This window comes from Pimephales promelas, chromosome 23, assembly GCF_988280905.1.
Source record: "Pimephales promelas chromosome 23, fPimPro1.hap1.1, whole genome shotgun sequence".
NCBI lineage: Eukaryota > Metazoa > Chordata > Actinopteri > Cypriniformes > Leuciscidae > Pimephales > Pimephales promelas.
Window position 1 is genome coordinate 1,777,033 of NC_142791.1, and position 21,316 is coordinate 1,798,348.

A 21,316-nucleotide genomic window follows, 5' to 3' on the forward strand; every position below is an offset into this window, starting at 1 on the left:
CGTTTCTGGTCTTTCTACCTTCATGTACACCCAGCAGACCTGTAACTCGTTTCATCATGCTCACTTTCACACACAGACGCTCACTCCTTCCCTTTCGACCGGTTTGCACACGGAAGAGGCCCTTGATTCCCTTGTTTTTTATCGCACATGGTAAACATGAATGATTCAGTGAGGAAAAAGAGACCTTGATTCTTCCTTTCAGGAGGGAGACGTGTGAGCGAGGGGGAAATGAATTTACTTTCCTCGTTAAACGATGCACCACGTGCACACCAAGCTTGGCTCGGATCCGGTGCGGAGGCCGAAGGCATCTGAAATAATAGCACACGCCCTCCCGATACAATACTAATCGCCACATGTAGTCTATTGATTTTGACTAAGTATTGATGTGCCTGATGAACGTTTTAGAAATGTTTATTATAATGTTTCCATGTGTTTGTGGTCACGGAGATCTGCTTTGACACGTTCTGGCGCTCTCCAGGTGTGTTTTGAGTCAGGAATTTGCAGGAAGGAAGATCTCCAAATGTTGGTTTGAGTCTAAATAATCCACAGTGACATTTGCGGCTGTTTTGACAGTCAAACAGTGTTGCGTCGGCCCTCTTTAGATAGATCTGAGCTGCTCTCTTTCAGGAAGGGTAAGATTTATCCCTTTATTTTCTAAGTGTGGTGGTGTAAATTAATGCTTGCTTTTGGAGCCAGAAGATAACTATGGAATGAAGTTTGGCTTGGTTTCTATTCCCCCAATCCCTGTTAGATATAAAATTTGTTTGCACAATACAGAAACATGAGCTGTTTCATTTTTAATCTGTGTAATTTTTTCTTTCTCCTCCTCCTTTTTAATATCTTTTCCAAATGGGAATTGTATTCGAAGGTTGCATATGTGTAGAGTATATTTAATATGAATCTTATAGAGAACATAACTATAGATTGTTGATATATATTGGTGTTTAGTGTATGATAGTCTAAAAACAGTTAGCACATTAGCGTTTGGAGCAGTGAGATGCTGACAGCAGCAAACCCCTCTCTAATGGCTGAAGAAATTATTGTACTGTTTTCTTTTTTTTTTTCTGTTCTTCAAATGTTCATGATTTGATATCTTTTTTTCTTCCTTTGTCTTTTTCTGTTTATGTGGTCTCTGCTTTTTGTGTTTTAACACCGCACTAGGTCTGAAAAATATTGGTCCTTATCAGGGTTCAAATCTGTACAGAGCTGAAGTTTTTAAAAATATAATTGTAAATAAAACTAATGCTTCTCATTCTCTAAACTACAAATGGAAATACATCTATAAACTGAATAAAGAATCCAGAATATTGAAGTGAAATGCTTATTGCTTGATTTGTTCACCTTCAGATTGCTTGTAATGAATTTGAGAGGCATATAAATTCTTATAAGGAGTCAAAATCCTGTTTAGATTTAAGCACTTTATTTATAAATAAAAACGTACTGTCATATTGCCATCTTTGTGTGAACATCTGGACCACACATACGTTAACTCAGCTATCTAAATGGGGACATTTCATAGATGTAATGGTTTTTATACTGTACAAACGGTATATTCTCTATTCCCTTACACTAGCCCTACCCATCACACAAAACTTTCTGCATTTGTACATTTTTAAAAACCTTTAATTACTTTATTTTTATACCAGATATAAAAATGAGGATGTCCCTAATCCTAATGGGAGGTATTTGGTCACTTCTGGGTACAAATTGGTCCCCAAAATATAGTTATGTAGGTATACACACACACATGCTCACACAATCTTTGTGAGGACATTCATTGACAATGCTTACCCTAACCCAATTCATTACAACTAAGTGCTTAACCTGAACCGTTGCCCTAAACCTTAACCTAGTTATAACCTTTTCCCAAATTCATGGTGTAATTTCAGTATTACTGTTTTTGATCAAACAAATGTATCACTGGTGAGATTTCTTTCAAAAAGGGACTATACAAAAACAAAGTCCTCAATGTTAGCTTCTCTCAGTTATATAGAGACATAAAGAGACATTCTCTCAGATATACAGTAAACAGCACCGCTAGGCCTTGAATGGAGAATATCGTTCTTACTGTGAGCTTTTGGCGCCATCTTGTGGGTAAAATGATAATTACTCTCACGCCTACCGTTCACAATCACAGAAAAAAAGGATTATACTTTTAATCTATATCTATTTATAAGTATTTATTAATGTTAATATTGCTCATTGTAATTGTGTTTCTGTCCAGAAATATCCCAAATTAGACAAAAAAATAAAAAAAAATAAAAACATGAATGCGACTAAATGAAGGTTCTGATTGATTCAGCCGCCATGCGCCCCCTAGTGGAAACACATTTTCGATCTAACACAAAACACTTTGAAGGACTTATTAGTGTAAAATATACACCAAGACACGCTATTTATAGTGATCCAAAACATGGATTTAATCATGAGAAGCTAGCAACAGTGTTAAACGGCATCTTAAATAATAACGACAGTCTTTGGCTATAATCAAGTTTAAACCAAACCACGTGTCGGCTACCATGGGAGTCTAACGAGCACTCAATTCAATCCAAGGCCTTCCACTGACGGTAAGAATCAACTTTCGACGGTAAGAGTCAACTTTCTTCTCTCTGTTCAGCAGGCACTTTCATTTACATCAATTAATGTTACTTTATTGAAATGAGATTGGCCGTTCTTTGAAATACAGTTTGTTTAGATTTGTTTCATTTTAATTTCTTTTAGCGTAACTTTAATTAGTTTGAAAGAACTATGAAAACAAACAGTAAACCTCCTCTCCTCCTTTCAGTGAGACTTATCAGATAATCCAAAGAATCGATTATTAATACAATATGTTAACAAAATAATAACAATTACGTAGGAAAGAGCTGTCACTTTAAAGCTTTCCTGAAAAGGAATCGATGATGGTCACTTATTTATTTTATTTATTTATTTATTAATATACATAATACATTATATAGGCTATATACGTTCCATGATTTTTAAAAGCACAAATATTCCATGTAGTATTTTAATTAAAGAGGCCAAAAAAGTGAACATATAATAATAATAAAAAATAGTTTTACTTGGGTATGCAACTTTCCAGATTTACTTGACAGATTCGAGACTGTCTCTTTATTCAGTCTCGAATCTTCTGAGCAGTTTTTTGTTAAATCATCATTGAGGGCTGGTTAAAGAGAGATGAACTTGTCTATTGAGTTGTGAGTGATAAATGGCCTTCAACATTTATTATAATACATTTGATTATTGATATGTAATGGAAAGTGACTAAAATATTAACAGATATTGTAAATATATAACTATAGAACAATAACATGTGTGCATGTATGCATGCATCAAAACATAATAGGCAGATGATCTCATTTAGAAATAGTTATCTTATGGACTTTTAGAATCATCCTGTTTTTCTGGACAAACCATTTGAGAAAGAACTGTCTGACTTCTTTAATCCTGATGCAGTAGATGAAGGGGTTCATAAGCGGTGGAAGCAGACTGTAGAACATGACCAGGGCGATCTTCTGACTGCTGGTCAATACTGAGACTACGTTCGGGATGTTAGAAGTGGAGTAAACAATGAAACGTGGCACATAATAGATAACAATGATAGTCAGCTGTGTGGCACAGGTAGAAAAGGCTTTCCTACGACCCTGTGCATTTGCTATTCGAAGCACAGACACCAGGATACACACATATGAAAAGATGATGAAAGAGAATGGGACGAGAAGCACAAACATTGCTACACCATAGGAAATGAGGTTTGGTTGTCTGACATCAGCACAGGCGAGCTTGTTCATAGACCCAGAGTCACAGAAGCAATGAGCGATCATATTTGGCCCACAGAATGGCAGTTTTGTTGTTTGCATTGTGCTGATGAGTGGGGCAATCATTGCAGTAACCCAGGAAAGCCCTATTAAAAGTCTCATAGTGCGGTTAGTCATTAAAACAGGGTATCTTAGTGGGTAACAGATCGCCAAGTACCGATCTAGAGCCATGATCATCATAATGAGAGAGTTTAGGGTCCCAAAATAGTGAATCAGCTGCCTTTGAAACAGACAAACGTAGAAGGGAATATAACCGTCATTAAACCAGTAGCGAGAAATGACTTTTGGCAGAGCAACTGTGCAAAAACCAATATCAGACAAGGACAAACTCAGCAAGATAATATACATCGGCTTAAAGAGGCTGCGTTCAGTCACAAACAGGACCACAATGAGAGAGTTTCCAGTGAGTACAGCGATGTAGATGCAGAGCAAAAATGCTGCCATCAGGCTGTAGTATTTGGGTGGAAGTCCAGGGAAGCCCACGATGAAAAACTCGGTTACGACAGAAGCTGCGGTTTCGTTTGCCTGTGACATACTAAAACATACAGTTAACATCTGTTTACAAAACAACCAAATGCATCTGCCTTTTACACATGAAAATACCTTGTAAAAATGGCTTTGATTTGCTCAATGTGTTATTAGAACTTAGGATAATATAGAACATTATTTAGTTATTAATTTAGATGAAGGAATTTTCTTTAAATTATTTACACATTCTATGATTTCAAATATTTGCAAATATTCTAAATGCAATTTTGGTTTGTATTTCAGCTCACATGATTACCTTGATTATTCCTCCGTTAAGTCACGTATGTGACATCTGTGTCTCAGTGTGTCAGTTTCTTGCAGATGCTTGTGGTTTCATTGTTTTATAGGCGTAGAATCAGTGTTAAAGTCTATAGGGTCCAGCACGTCATGAAGGATCATGTTTTGAGTCATTTGATGTCGTGAAACTGGGCTGACCTTTGGGGTTAAGGGAGTGGGGAATGTGTTTTTCTAGAAGATAACTTTGTAATGAAGTTTGACTTGGTTCCTCTTACCTGATAGATATAACATTAATTTACACAACACAGAAACATCAGCGGTTTCATTTCAAATTGTGTGCATATATTGACAACTTGTCAACTCGTCAAATTGGACAGCAAACGGCTCCTTTACATCATGAATGTGAGCTTTTTGTGCCACCTCGTGGGTAAATGATAACTACACACGTAAAACTAATCAAATTACAAGAAACATTCAATTTTTGTTTTATTTATTTTAATTTAATATTATAAAAATTATGTACTACATTTTAAAACAAATATCTTAAATAAGACAAAAATTTAAATATATTTCAGTTGATGAATCCGACATTGTCTCACATGAAACACCTTTTAACCTGAGGACCAAAAACGCGTCCCGTGTTTTGATCGTTTTTTTTCCACACAGTTGCAACTTAAAATTCTCCATCATTAATGGTCATATAAATAAAATCAGAACATGATTTACTGATTTTATTTATATTAATGGTGGTTACTTTTATTTATATGACCATTAATGGTGGTCGCTCACTCTGTCTCAAAAATCTTTCTGAAACGCGCCTGGAAACTGAACTGAAACTCCGCGAATATAACACAAACATGAAACGTACGTCTAAATAATGCTTTAAATATATACTTTTAAATAAAAATTCACATTTAAAACAAATATTCTCCTGCTAAGTAATCTGTATGAAACTAAAAAACTAATGAACTCTCAGCTCATTATCGTTAATCAGTTCACATTCAAAATGTCAGTTACAAGATCGCACAGTTTCTTGCGCGTTTGTAAGATGGCGCGCTACACCGCCGCGGAGGCTCTTCAGTTCATCCAGTGAGGAAGAGTTCACATTTACCTCAGAAGAAGAGCGGGACTTTGACGATGAACGGTTGTATTTTGAAGGGCGACTGATACAGCCATGGATACAACTTCGGAAGAGTAAGTCTTTTATTTTAACTTACATTATTTGACAAGCTATTTTATATAAACATGTAGCCTAGTTATTTTACTGGTTCGACTATTTACAGACTTGTTTACAGATACTTGTAAACTTTAAGAGTGCTGAGTATTGACTTAAAATATATGCTAAACGGCAGGTTTTTAGTTACATTTAAATTGTCTAACCTCTATATGCTTTATGATATGTAAAATGATATTTAAAAAATATTGTCTATGTTTAGATTATATTTTGACTAGGCTATAGTGTTTCTGCTGCCTCATCATCATTGCTCGCATTGCCTCGCAAATATCGGTTTATGTGTAAATATGCCGGTTGCTGAAGTGCACAAATGTGTTCATGTTACAGCATGCCTCCATTATTCACATCAGTTATTCATACTATGGTGCTATACTTTGAAATATTTTCGATTAATATTAAACTTTTTTTAAAGGAATGTAGCTGCAGTATCACTTCCTTCATCTCGGAAGGAGCGCGGCAACACAGTCGAAAATCAGAAAGAGTAAGTAGATATTTACCCACTATTTTACAGATTTTTGTTCAATTTTGTTTATATACTCAGTTATAATACAATATGAACCTGTATGACTTTATATTTGGAGGTTGGTTGAGAATGTTACCAATGTTTTATTTATCCGCATGCTAATGCCCATCAGTTATGCATGTCCTTGAATAGTTCTCAGTAAAATATACTGAAAGTTTTTCAACTTTTTTTTTTTTTAAGGAATGTAGCTTGCTCACCATCAACTGGAACAGGAGGGCATGCAGCAACACAGACGGAAATCAGAAAGAGTAAGTATATATTTTTACCCACTATTTTACAGATATTTTGTTTAGTGATGATGATGCATGTTACAGTGATGTTTATGTGCCTATATTACAATTAGTGATTGGGAATGTAAATATAAATCTTATTTTTTTTGTTATTTTATCAACATGCTGATTGCCCATCAGTTATGCATAGTACTTTGTTCAATATTTACTAATATATATATATATATATATATATATATATTTTTTTTTTTTTCAGGACTGTGCTAGCATCACTCTCACCTTCACCTGCAACTCGCACTGGGAGGGCACGCAACAGGTGTTCAGTTTTGAGAACAATTGAAAATGACACTGAGTAAGTACACTTATTCCCTTTCTTTCAGATATGAGTTTAATTCTGTTTACATATTTTGTCTGGGCAATTTTTCAATTCTCTGGATTTGAGTGCTCGCTCTCCTTTCCACAACCATTCCATGACATGCTCTCAGCATGGAGCTGAAGCTCTGTCTTAAATGTAAATTGAGGATAACAACAAGAAGGTAGCCCTCTGTGCCCACATCTTTGATATTATTTTGAATAAGAAATGTTGAGGTATGCATGGTATGCCTGCAAGATGGACATATGCAGACGTGGCGCCGAATACGCTTTACCCACCAAAGCCGAGGTATTTCTTAGGGGCTTGGTGGGTAATGCCGGTGCCTTAAAAGATGATACAAATGAAACAAATATTCCATGTTTTTTTTATTTATTAAAAACTGGATAAATATAAATACATATAGGCTACAATATGTCTGTGTGTGTATATACTGTGTGTGTGTGTGTATATATACAATTTCCTATTTTGATATATTTCATTACATGCTGTTTATATGCATTTTCAATATGTGTTAATATAGTTATATATATACATAACTATACTAACTTTATTAACAAATATTGTAAATGCATAAACACAGCGTTTAATGGGATACATCAGAACAGGTATAGGCAGATGATCTCATTTAGAAATAGTTAAGTTATGGACTTTTAGAATCATCCTGTTTTTCTGGACAAACCATTTGAGAAAGAACTGTCTGACTTCTTTAATCCTGATGCAGTAGATGAAGGGGTTCATTAGTGGTGGAAGCAGACTGTAGAACATGACCATGGCGATGCTCTGACTGATGTTTATTTGAGTGTTAGGGATGGCAGTACTGGAGTAAACAATGAAACGTGGCACATAATAGACAACAATGATAGTCAGCTGTGTGGCACAGGTAGAAAAGGCTTTCCTACGACCCTGTGCATTTGCTATTCGAAGCACAGACACCAGGATACACGCATATGAAAAGATGATGAAAGAGAATGGGACGAGAAGCACAAACATTGCTACACCATAGGAAATGAGGTTCGCTTGTCTGGAATCAGCACAGGCGAGCTTGTTCATAGACCCAGAGTCACAGAAGCAATGAACGATCATATTTGGCCCACAGAATGGCAGTTTTGTTGTTTGCATTGTGCTGATGGTTGGGGAAATCATTGCAGTAACCCAGGAAAGACCTATTAAAAGTCTCATAGTGCGGTTAGTCATTAAAACAGGGTATCTTAGTGGGTAACAGATCGCCAAGTACCGATCTAGAGCCATGATCATCATAATAAGAGAGTTTAGGGTCCCAAAATAGTGAATCAGCTGCCTTTGAAACAGACAAACGTAGAAGGGAATATAACCGTCATTAAACCAGTAGCGAGAAATGACTTTTGGCAGAGCAACTGTGCAAAAACCAATATCAGACAAGGACAAACTCAGCAAGATAATATACATCGGCTTAAAGAGGCTGCGTTCAGTCACAAACAGGACCACAATGAGAGAGTTTCCAGTGAGTACAGCGATGTAGATGCAGAGCAAAAATGCTGCCATCAGGCTGTAGTATTTGGGTGGAAGTCCAGGGAAGCCCACGATGAAAAACTCGGTTACGACAGAAGCTGCGGTTTCGTTTGCCTGTGACATACTAAAACATACAGTTAACATCTGTTTACAAAACAACCAAATGCATCTGCCTTTTACACAACATACCTTGTAAAAATTGCTTTGATTTGCTCAATTTGTTTTCTTGAATTTTTTCTTGAAGTTAAAATTATTCTCGGTAACATTAACATCACTTATGCAATTATAAATTATTGTAAATGATAAAATATACAATATTGTTTTTCATAAAACATGTAAAATGTACATGAATTAGGCTATAGAAGATTATTGAGTTATTAATTTAGATGAAGGAATTTTCTTTAAATTATTTACACATTCTATGAGTTCAAATATTTGCAAAAATTTAAATGTAATTTTGGTTTGTATTTTAGCTGATCACATGATTACCTTGATTATTCCTCTGTTAAGTTATGTAACATCTGTGTCTCAGTGTCAGTTTCGTGCAGAGCCTTGTGGTTTCATTGTTTTATAGGCGTAGAATCAGTGTTAAAGCCTGTAGGGTCCAGCACGTCATGAAGGATCGTGTTTTTTTATTATTTGGTGTTGTGAAACTGGGCTGACCTTTGGGGTCTATGGGTTGAGGTTCCCCGAGAGCATATGTTTGCATCACACACATTAAAATAGATTGGGAAAAAGTGGCAATCAAACATAAATTTCTTAGTTAAAAATATCCCCTAATATATATTTTTATTTATTTATTTATTTTTTTTTTTTTTTTAACCTTTATTTATCCAGGTAAAATTTTTGAGAACCACTTCTCATTTACAAACATTTACAAATGTTTTTATTTAAAGGTGCAATACGTAAAAATGTTGAGTATCTATTAACAGAAATGCAATATGACATCCATAACTATGTTTTGAGTGGTGTATAAAGAACTTGCTTAATAAACCGTAATGTTTTTATGACATTTATGTCTACATAAACGCGGGAATCCCCTTCTATGAAGGTCGACATATTGTGACGTCATGCTTCTGCCGTAGCCGAATGCGAACACACAGCGCTACAGAACGCGTTTCGTCTCTACCTTGAAAGAGAAGCAGCAGAAACCTAGAAGCCATAGACACCGTGAGTAGTGACTTTTCCCCTGTCACTGGTGTAAAATATGTAGTTGGTTTGTTTCATGTAACTTAGTTCTCCCTCATTGTGTTATGGCTTTGCTATGTGGGAATAAATGTGCTGGTTACGTTCGTGAGACAGCTGGTTAGTACTCGTCATTGACCGTAAAACAGTAACGTTACAGGAATCACTAACCCGTCGATCTTGGAAGAGATCTAAGTCGATCGCGAAGAGTTTTCAAAATTAGAGAAAAAAGCCTATTGTGTGTAGTAAATCAGACTGATCTCATGAAGTAGCGTGTGTATGACACGCCATTTCGTATTTCCATTTTTGGCGTGCTATGAAAAGCATAATCGCTTTTCAGCGTGTTTATGAACGCCATTGACTTAACGTTATTACTGAATATATAAATATATGACTTACCTCAACCCCGTCCCTAAACCCAACCGTCACTGGGGTTAATGGCATTTATGAGTCTTCCCCTACCATCCTAGGAAAAAAAATATCGCTCCCCAGATGTAGATCTACGTTTTGCTTCGTTTCGCTCGGACATTTGACGGCGTGTACAGACACGCGGAATCACTCGGACGTTAATGGCGTAAACATGCACGCATACACGCGGATAGCTCAAAATGCGTGTAGATAACACGCCACTTTACTCGAAAGTGGCGTGTATGTTTACGCAAAAGTCATGATGTCATGTTGAGGGGATGCAGAGGCGCGCGCTGTTACAATCATGTCAATCATGCCGCGCGCACCTTTGAGCTCATGCGGACGCGTAGAGTTAGTTTAAACAAGGCTTCACGCTTTAACCAGCTCAGCCACAGTAACAGCTCATATTAGCCAGATAAGCTTTTACTACCCTGTTAGAAAAAAATATATAGCTGCATAGTTTCATGTGGTTCTTCTCCCTCGCTGTATTATGGGTTTGCTATGTGGGGAGAAATGTGCTGGTTACGTTTTTGAGACAATCAGCTGATTACTATTATATTGTACACTGTAAAAAAAACATTTCAAGATTTGTTATCACAACATTTTTTCTTTTGTCAAATCAACTTAAATAATTTATTTAGTTGTGATAACTTATTATTTTGAGTTTCTGATTATTAAATCAATCCCCTTCATTGTATTAACTCAATCAACTTAAAATTTTAAGGCAACCAGGTTACTTACTTTAAGTTAAACCAACAATATTTTTTACAGACCCTCACCTGACTATGGCTTTGTAAACTTTATCCATGATGTGGTTTATAATGGACTGTGGTACAGAAACAGTGGCAATGTTACACACTCTTGGCTTACTCTGGCTATTCTCTGCTGTCTCAGGCGACGAGATTTGTTTGTTTGTCCCGTTTAAGCCACCGTAGCTTCTTCGAAAGGGATGGGTGAGCAGTGGGCGGAGCCTTTAGTGCAAACTCGCAACCGAACCGCTACATGTCACTAAAAATCACACACTGCACCTTTAAAGGTGCTATATGGATTTTTTAGCGGCCTCTATCGGTGATGTTTCAGATTGCAACCTTTTTTTTTTACAAGAGTGCTCGTGCTCTTGCGCGTACTCGAACACAAGAGCGAACACTCCTACACGGCCACACTGAAACTGAGACTTTCAACACAGCAGAGAAAGCATCACACAACATGCTGGAAACTCATGTAAACTCTCACTGCAACATTACAATAATAGGCTACCTTTATCAGCTTGACTGAACTAATGCTCCATGCTCATTTCAGTGTAACTGTAAGATCGTAGGAAGTAACATTACCGTACTGAACGTGTCTGGAAATGTGTATTTGAATGTGACGTTGAAATGTTTTCAGTTCTTTTTGAACATTTTCATCTCATTTTAACAAAACTGTGATAATACTGAAAATTGTGATAATTTTGGTCACCATAATCATGATGTAAAATTTTCTATATGTATAGTCTTTGGTAAGAATCTATCTCAGTAATTCATAGTTCAGAAGGACACTGTCATGCACATCGACTAAAATGAAGTGTGACGTTATTTTAAATTGACCAGTTCGATAGTGTGACTTTTGGCTAAGAAGTGAGTAAATGATCACAATTTTAACTGGCTTTTGCTTTTTATTTATGAGAAATACTAATGAAAATGTAAAATCATTCGTTGCCAAGACCTGTGTAAACAAAAGAATAGAACATGTTACTAATACTAATCTAACGAAACAACAAAAACTGCATGCACATTTAGTTGGAACTGTATGATTTATTTATAATTAAAATATATTATAGTTGAAAAATGTACCTGCAGTGTGACAAATGAAACAAATATTCCATGTTTTTTTTATTAAAAATTGGAAAAATATAAATGCATATAGGCTATAATATGTCTGTGTGTATATACTGTATATATATATGAAGAGTTCAGATGCAAAAGCCTCTAAATGCCATTTGAAATTTTCTTCTTTAATGATGATTTTTATCAAACTTGTATTTTTAAGTTCAGTAATTTCACTTAAATGGCAATGATAATTACCTATTAATTGTTATTTAAGTGAAATTACTGAACTTAAATATACAAGATTGATAAAAATCATCATTAAAGAAGAACATTTCAAATGGCATTTAGAGGCTTTTGCATCTGAACTCTTCATATATATATATATATATATATGTTATGTATCTATGTATGTATGTATGCATGCATGTATATATAAAATGCTGTTTATATGCAATTTCAATATTTTTTATATATATATATATATATATATATATACTATACTAACTTTATTAACAAATATTGTAAATGCATATACACAGCATGTAATAGAATACATCAGAACAGGGATAGGCAGATGATCTCATTTAGAAATAGTTAAATTATGGACTTTTAGAATCATCCTGTTTTTCTGGACAAACCATTTGAGAAAGAACTGTCTGACTTCTTTAATCCTGATGCAGTAGATGAAGGGGTTCATAAGTGGTGGAAGCAGACTGTAGAACATGACCATGGCGATGCTCTGACTGATGTTTATTTGAGTGTTAGGGATGGCAGTACTGGAGTAAACAATGAAACGTGGCACATAATAGACAACAATGATAGTCAGCTGTGTGGCACAGGTAGAAAAGGCTTTCCTACGACCCTGTGCATTTGCTATTCGAAGCACAGACACCAGGATACACACATATGAAAAGATGATGAAAGAGAATGGGACGAGAAGCACAAACATTGCTATACCATAGGTAATGAGGTTCGCTTGTCTGGAATCAGCACAGGCGAGCAGGTTCATGGACACAGCGTCACAGAAGCAATGAACGATCATATTTGGCCCACAGAATGGCAGTTTTGTTGTTAGAATTGTGCTGATGAGTGGGGCAATCATTGCAGTAACCCAGGAAAGTCCTATTAAAAGTCTCATAGTGCGGTTAGTCATTAAAACAGGGTATCTTAGTGGGTAACAGATCGCCAAGTACCGATCTAGAGCCATGATCATCATAATGAGAGAGTTTAGGGTCCCAAAATAGTGAATCAGCTGCCTTTGAAACAGACAAACGTAGAAGGGAATATAACCGTCATTAAACCAGTAGCGAGAAATGACTTTTGGCAGAGCAACTGTGCAAAAACCAATATCAGAGAAGGACAAACTCAGCAAGATAATATACATCGGCTTAAAGAGGCTGCGTTCAGTCACAAACAGGACCACAATGAGAGAGTTTCCAGTGAGTACAGCGATGTAGATGCAGAGCAAAAATGCTGCCATCAGGCTGTAGTATTTGGGTGGAAGTCCAGGAAAGCCCACGATGAAAAACTCGGTTACGACAGAAGCTGCGGTTTCGTTTGCCTGTGACATACTAAAACATACAGTTAACATCTGTTTACAAAACAACCAAATGCATCTGCCTTTTACACATGAAAATATCTTGTAAAAATGGCTTTGATTTGATCAATTTGTTTTTTTGAATGTATTTTCTTGAAGTTAAAATTATTCTTGGTAACATTTAAAAAATACAATATAATAAATAATTTATAATTATTTAAATTAAGTTCACGTATGCAATTATAAAAGATTGTAAATGATAAAATATATAATTTAATAAATATTATTTTTCATAAAACATGTAAAATGTACATTAATTATAGAACATTATTTAGTTATTAATATAGATGAAGTAATTTTCTTTAAATTATTTACGCATTCTTTGATTTCAAATATTTGCAAAAATCTAAATGTAATTTTGGTTTGTATTTCAGTTGATCACATGATTACCTTGATTATTCCTCTGTTAAGTTATGTAACATCTGTGTGTCTCAGTGTCAGTTTCGTGCAGAGCCTTGTGGTTTCATTGTTTTATAGGCGTAGAATCGGTGTTAAAGCCTGTAGGGTCCAGCACGTCATGAAGGATCATGTTTTGAATTATTTGGTGTTGTGAAACTGGGCTGACCTTTGGGGTTTATAGGTTGAGGTTGCCTGAGTGCTTATGTTTGTATAGCCTATGTTTTTTAATACTCCTTTTATCTACATCTTCAAAGGTCACCAGCAGGTGGTGCAAGTAAATTAATGCAGATCAATATGTTTTTGTTACCTGAATCCCCTGGGATAAAACACAGGAAATGCATTTAATACACACACACACACACACACACACTCTCACAGTTGTGACCAGGGAGCAATCCTGTCCTGAAATTTAACCCTAAACCTTCGGGTAACAAGTCCAATTCTCTAACCTTTAGGCCATAACTTCATATAAAGAGGTTAGTGACATAGAATCATGAGGAAAGGTCAATATATATATATATATATATATATATATATACACTATACATTGGCCAGGTTTTCCCAAACTAGGATTCCCAGCAACAGTAATCCTTGGCAGTGATTCATTGACCTCAGGAAAAATACTTTCCCCTTAAAAAGTTAAAGGACAATCATGACAACAAGAACACAAAGTTTATTAGTTAATCAGTTTATTATCATTTAGTAGTTAACTGTCATTAATTTAATGCACAGACAAGGCTTTTCAACAGCTCTTTTTTCATTGTGACACATTTTTCCAGACTAAATGCTTAGATCCTTGGGGACAACATATTATGGCACTTCTGCACTCAAAAAAAGTATTTAAGCCTAAATTTAAGGTTTATAGATTTGAAAAACATATTACATATTCATTTGGATTACAGAGATTTAATATAAACCAATAAACTTAATGAAATGCTTATATAAATTCTGTAACTACTACCAAACTGGCTGTGTTTTAAATAAACAATAACCAGGTTTTTATGCAGATATTTATCTCAATAAATCCAATTTGTTTAAATATCAAACATTTTAATTAATCGAAAAATGTTGCACGACACATCAAGTTTATTATTTGCTTCGTTAAAACGGTGTTATCCAAATGGATGAAATTTGTATATGCAATTCAACTGGATAAACCTAAAATTTAAGCCGAAATATTTAGTGTAAAAAAAACCCCCTCTATAACTTACTTTGTGTTAACAGGTTTGTTATATAAAAAAAAGGGAGCTGGTTTTATTAATGCTGCCATTCATAAAAGAGCAGATATTTTGAGTTGTTTTTTATTGCATCGTCACCACCAGATTTCACTGGAACAAAATATCAAAATAAAACAATTAAGATGAACATAAAAAACAATTACACACCCCACGAATTTAATATTTTACTGTGTGATCACATTAATTATAGACGTGTGTCTCATGGCCCTTTGTCTGCTAAACCACCTGCTCACAATGTTTCTGATCTCCTGTGTGCGTAAACAGTAAATGAAGGGGTTTATCATTGGTGGAACGAGGCTGTAGAGCAGAATGAGAACTATCCTGAAATCTTTGCTGATTTGGATTTGCAGGAAACTGGCAATATACACTGCACAACGAGGCATGTAAAACAGGGCGGTGATGCACAGCTGCGTGCTGCAGGTGGCAAAACTTTTCCAGCGACTCTGAGAGCTCGACAGCTTCATGACAGATGTTATGATGTGACCGTAAGAGTAAATGATGAAGGCTAGAGGAAGGAGAAGCACGAGTAGGGCCACGCACAGGGCCACCAAAACCTGCTTGCTGTTGTCAGCACAGGCCAGGTTAGTAATAGAGATGTGGTCACAATAGCACTGAATGATCAGTTTAGGCCCACAGTAAGGAAGCTGTTGAGTGTGTAGGGTGGCTATTGTGGGAGCGATCAAAGCAGTTACCCAAGCCGTTACGTTTATGATGTACGTGATGCGATTAGTCATAATAGCCTGGTATCTCAGAGAATAACAGATAGCCACATAGCGGTCAAGGGCCATGATCATCATTATCAGTGAGTTTAATGTCCCAAAATAGTGGATTAGTTCCATTTGGAAGAAGCAAGCATGGAAAGGGGATGCTCCCGCATCAAACAAGTACCTGGATATGATCTTAGGTAGGGCAACTGTGGAGAAACACGTATCAGATATTGCCAGGCTTGCAAGGATAATGTACATAGGCTTCCTGAGGCTCTGCGAAGTGAAAAACAGCACCAGAAAAACAGTGTTCCCGGCCACTGTGGTCGTGTAGACGATGAAGAAAATAGCAGCGACCAGGCCATAGTAGTCCGGATGCAGTCCAGGGAAGCCCACGATGATAAACTCAGTGATTGTCGTCCAGTTCGTCTGAAGCATTTTGCGAAATCTGCAGAGATTGTAAGACAAAAATGATTCATATAGCATAACAATAAGATTTATAATATAATCTGAATTAAACATTTGTTAAAAGAAATATTAAACATTGTTAAAATGCCAATTTCTGATTTAAAATAATAAATAAATATATTTACAATATTTTCTAAAAACAGACAGACGTTTAAATTAGACAGATGATTATGTCAATAAATTCATTATCAATAAACGGCAAGACACGGATTCACACCTGGTATATTAACTCTTTACCCTAAATGGTGACAAATACATTATTGTGTATCTCTTATATATTGTAGTGTTCACTGTTATGTAGTGTCGTTGGGAATCAGTCCAGTCACACACCTTTTTTTCTTAGATGATGACGGGGTCAGGGTGGCTTTAGGGACTGGATGTCACTCATAGCTCATGAAGTCTTCTACAGGCCTTGTGTCAGCTCAAGTTCTGCTGCCTTTAAAGCAAAACAATAAAATGCCGAATACCAAGAATTCTGAAATTTGTGGGGGGTTTTTTCAATTCAACTTTTTACTGAAATTGCTAGAAATTACAGACATTTTATATTTAAGATATCTGGATTGTATTTAGACTGGTCACCATTTATTTTATTTTTTTTCATTATCTTAGTCAAATGATAGCCGTTCGGTTAACCATTCCTATGGTTATTGTTGTAACCCAATTGAAAAGTTTCTTAAAGATGCTTATAAAATTATATTATTTTCTACAAATATATATGTGAAAATTAAAATATCAAAATGTCTTAAAGTTGAAGTCATCTTCAAGAGTGATACAGAACTTTCATCATATCTCATGGGTTTTCCAGTGTGCGTGTCAGTACCTACATTAATTGGTGTTGTCACTTATCTATTGGATTCCTAAGTGATGATTCTCTCAGGTTTGGTTTCCCATGCGTACAATCTTTAGGGTTGGTCTGGTTACTCCAGAGAACAAATTAAGGGCATGTAGCATGAATGTCGACACTTTTCAGACAAACAAAGTTGACTGTTTGCGTAAGCAATAAGGTATGAGAGGCTGTGCTGTATCGTGAATAGGTAAGCGCTTCACATCGTGAAGTATCGTGTATCGTGAATCCGCTTCGTGTCGTGCCTAACAACGCCCTCCAGCCGTTAATTATTCACGATACATCACTTGCCTCTGTGCTTTTATAAAATGGTTAGGGCTGGGCTACCACACAATAAAATATTGAAGCAACTTTCATGAAGTAGGATCAGTAAAAGCCTTCCCTCCGCTATAAAAAAATAGTCCCTGACCATGACCAGCAACAATGTTCCAATGTGTAATATGCATGAAAGCTCAAATAAAAACAACATAGGAATTGCAGTGTTGCGCAGTGATAAAAAGAACTGTTGGGTGAAGCGGTCATGGCCGTGCTTTATCATGATTAAAGCACAGCTATTGACCAATTAGAATCAAGGATTGGAAATAACCGTTTTATAAAATTGAATAATATATAATTTATTGCTTAACTGAAAAAACAAAACAAAAAAAGTTAATGTACTGTTGATTTTACCATCCCTTAATTCACACGGGATAACACAAGAAATTGTGCATTAATATGTACAAATGATTATTTCTACAGGAGCTATCCTTATTTTTTGGTCTGCCGAATATTACCTATCCTGGTTGAGAGACGTTAATCTGATTCCTGAGGCCCATCATTTACGTAAAAGACAAAGTTACTAAATCGTTATACACATACATGCATATATTTAAGATATATCTTTATTAATTATAAATTGAAGGGTTAGTTAGAGAAAGGAGACAGCTGAGGAAGCAATGGAAAAGAGCAGAACAAAGTCAGAAGGAGGGACTCAATCTCTTACAGAGGGCCATAAAAGATAAGCTGGCAACATTACGCAGAGTTGAGCGCCTACGGAAACGCTACAAAAAGAAGGAATGTGCAGGGGCTAATTTCTATAAGACCCTTTCAAATTCGTAAAGAAGTTTTTCACCAGTGAGAAGAATGGCATTTTAAAAGCATCTAGGGCTGAGCTAGAGAGATATTTGAGGGAAACACAAACAGATGCAAAAAGGCATGAGCCTATGTCAGTTCCATCAGACATCCCCCTTATAAATCCACCAGAATACCAAATGAAGGTCTGTGCACCTAAGTGGAAAGAGGTAGAGCAGGGCTTCATCATCTCCAGGTCCTAATGGAGTTCAGTACAGAGTGTACAAGAGTGCTACAGGAGTACTACGAATTCTGTGGAAATTGATAAAAGTAGCATGGGAAAAAACTGGTTGTACCAAGAGCATGGCACAGAGCAGGTGGAGTCTTTATACCTAAAGAAAATCTTAAAAGGAGAGGAAGAGGAAGAAGCTCCATGTGACATTCCTAGATTTGGCTAATTCATATGATTCTGTGCTAGCCTGACTTCGTCATACTCGTATTCAAGAGAGAATATGAATCTGAAACTCCTCCATTGGGCTTTGATTATGAGGCGTGTCGTTACCGAACTAGGAAAAAAAAACCCTCTGCACTCAATTGGATAGTCGGTAGACCTACAACCAATCAGAGCAACACAGGAAGTCAACTCCTTTGCATAGCGCAGTTTACAGAACGTAGCCTAACTTTATTTATTTTAGAAGTTAAATAACGAGTGTTGCTTCTTTTACTTACTTCTCAATGAGTGCCACAAAAGGAGAAACCACAACGACCACAGGCTTTTCAGTACATCCCATCTTCTTAACGACCGATAAGTTACACTTTTCCCGAATCATGTAGGAAGGACGCGAAAAATATCTTTCCGATCGACAAATGCCTTGTTTGCAGTTCTCTGTTTGTCTATAGTTCTCTGCAGTCATCTTTGACAAGCGCTCTTTGATAACGTGATGATTACGTCCCTGCAGATCATCTGTCCATCATCGTATAAAGCCCACCCTGGCAATTTGATTGGCCCGATCATTTTTTGCCTGATCATAATTACTCCTCAATGGATCGAGTCCAGACCGAACTTCCCGACCAAAAAATGTTGTGGGCGGAGTTCGGGCTGGCATCCAGGCTAGTTCAGTGCCACATGAGCTTCTTTGGGGAGCATCTGATTTTTTCAGAGTACCAATGTCAATAGCAAATTTAGTGAAAGCCTATTTTGGAGATTTGCAATTTAGTTTTTCAACTCCAGAATTCAGCACTACATGGCAATGCTTAGAGATTGGAATAATGGCAGGATGCTCCATTTCTCCACTGGCTTTTACCATGGCAATGGAACTAATCATTTGGGCATCAAGATGGGTAGTTGGCTCCTGGGATGCGACTAACACCAATCAGAGCATACATGGATGACATGACAACCATGACAGTCATAACTTCATGGCTTGGCTTCTCGAATGAACGAAGATTTAGGAAGGACATCCACGTTTTCTACAGGCACGCTGGTGGCTGATGAGGCCTATGCGAGACAGGCAGGTCCTGCCACAATAGCTGCAGGTAAAGGTCTGGTCCAGGATGGGGACACGGTTCTTTCTTCTTCTCCTGTTGTCCTCCATACTGGCCCTGCTGGTATCTTCAAAGAGGGAAGTGGCCTGATGGACTGTGCGCCGCCAGGAGTCGCGATCAGCTGCTTGTCTTTCCCGTTGACGGTAATCGATGCAGCAAGCGGTGAGGGACTTCTTCAGGGAGTCTTTGTACCTCTTTCGTGGTGACCTGATGTTGCGGTAGCCAGAGGACAATTCCCCATACAGGACGATCTTGGATAGGCGATGGTTCTTCATCCTGAAAACGTACCCTGCCCAGCGAAGTTGTACTTTGAGGACCATAGCCTCGGTGCTGGTGACCTCCGCTAACTCGAGGACTTCAGAGTTGGCGACAAAGTCATTCCAGCGAATGTTGAGGATTGTGCGGAGGCTGATGGAAGCGCTCAAGGAGTTTCAGGTGATGGCGGTACGTGACCCAGGACTCAGCGCCATACAGCAAGAGTGGTCAGCACAACATCTTTGTATATACTGACCTTTGTGTCTTTTTTTAGGTTGTTGTTATTCCAGACAGGCTCGTATAGTCTAAAGGCTCTGTTTGCCTTGGCCAGCCTGTTGTCAACTTCTTCTGCGATCTTGGTGTCAGATACACCCCAAGTAGCTGAAATGGTGGACAACCTTCAGTTTTGTTTGTTCGATGGAAATGCTTGGTGGATGGTACTCTCTTTGAATGTTTCCTTTTTGTTAAAAACCAAGCAAAGAACAACGGCTGGAGATGTTTCTCCGCCGGCCGCCACTTTGCATACGTCATCTCCTTCATCGCTTTGATTCGTTTTAGGTCTACCCGTGACTCAGTTACAACTGAGAATGGTCTGGTTTTAACCAGGCTATCAGTCTCTCCTTCAACCAGCACAACACCGTGACAGAATGCAGCATTTTGTTATAAAAAAACATAAAAAACAAGTGTCTGCGGTTCTTATCTTAATGTTTAGTAAGCACATTGCATTATCTTCGTGAAAAAATTTATACTTTAAAGTCAGAGACATTTTAAGACAAATTGGTTTGAGTGTCATTGTCTACATAATTGGGTGTTGTCACTTATTTACTTCATCACTGAGTGACAATTCTCTCAGGTCTGGTTTCCCATCAGTACAATCTTCAGGGTCTGTCTAGTGTCTCCAGAGATCAAATTAGAGACATGTAGCAAGTATGTTGACACTCTTCAGACAAACAACATTGATAGGGTTTATTGCACTTGGTTACATCAAAACTCTAGTGTGTTCATCAATGAGCAGCATCTCTCCTGTCAAACCATCAGTATCTGTTTAATAAGAAAATTGTATTTCTGTGTAAATTATCTGAAGCTATATGCTGCAGTTTTCATAAACCTAATCAGGCATTTAGAAACTCAAATACATCAGCTTATGTTGTAGTCATTTGCCAGCTTGTGGTCACACCAGTTTGTACCATGGTTCTTGGGCCATGGCTCCATGAACCATCTTGACTATGAAATTTGAAAGAATTATGATGGTTAACTAGCCTATTCACATTTATTGACTTTTGGTACATATATGGTGGAGTACACTAGATGTTTGTAGTGGTGTCACTCCTATTTTTCCACTTCGTTGTACTTGTATAATTTAACCTCTGGCATTAGACATGAC

General features: G+C 36.9%; 4 protein-coding genes across 4 annotated transcripts; all 4 read right to left on the minus strand.

Annotated features, from left to right (window-relative positions):
* Positions 1 to 3,356: 3,356 nt before the first annotated feature.
* LOC120483091 (olfactory receptor 2AT4-like) lies at positions 3,357 to 4,373 on the minus strand. Its single transcript, XM_039677978.2, has one exon. It carries the CDS (start codon positions 4,371 to 4,373, stop codon positions 3,357 to 3,359), a length of 1,017 nt encoding a protein of 338 aa, XP_039533912.2.
* Positions 4,374 to 7,564: 3,191 nt separating this feature from the next.
* On the minus strand, positions 7,565 to 8,704 carry LOC120481622 (olfactory receptor 2AT4-like). Its single transcript, XM_039675359.2, has one exon. It carries the CDS (start codon positions 8,573 to 8,575, stop codon positions 7,565 to 7,567), a length of 1,011 nt encoding a protein of 336 aa, XP_039531293.2. The 5' UTR covers positions 8,576 to 8,704.
* Positions 8,705 to 12,412: 3,708 nt separating this feature from the next.
* Positions 12,413 to 13,423, minus strand: LOC120481906 (olfactory receptor 2AT4-like). The gene has a single exon (XM_039675776.2). The coding sequence runs from the start codon at positions 13,421 to 13,423 to the stop codon at positions 12,413 to 12,415; it is 1,011 nt and encodes a 336-aa protein (XP_039531710.2).
* A 1,172-nt stretch (positions 13,424 to 14,595) lies between these two features.
* Positions 14,596 to 16,247, minus strand: or30bv1 (odorant receptor, family 30, subfamily BV, member 1). The gene has a single exon (XM_039675358.2). It carries the CDS (start codon positions 16,206 to 16,208, stop codon positions 15,231 to 15,233), a length of 978 nt encoding a protein of 325 aa, XP_039531292.2. The 5' UTR covers positions 16,209 to 16,247; the 3' UTR covers positions 14,596 to 15,230.
* Between the last annotated feature and the right edge of the window lie 5,069 nt (positions 16,248 to 21,316).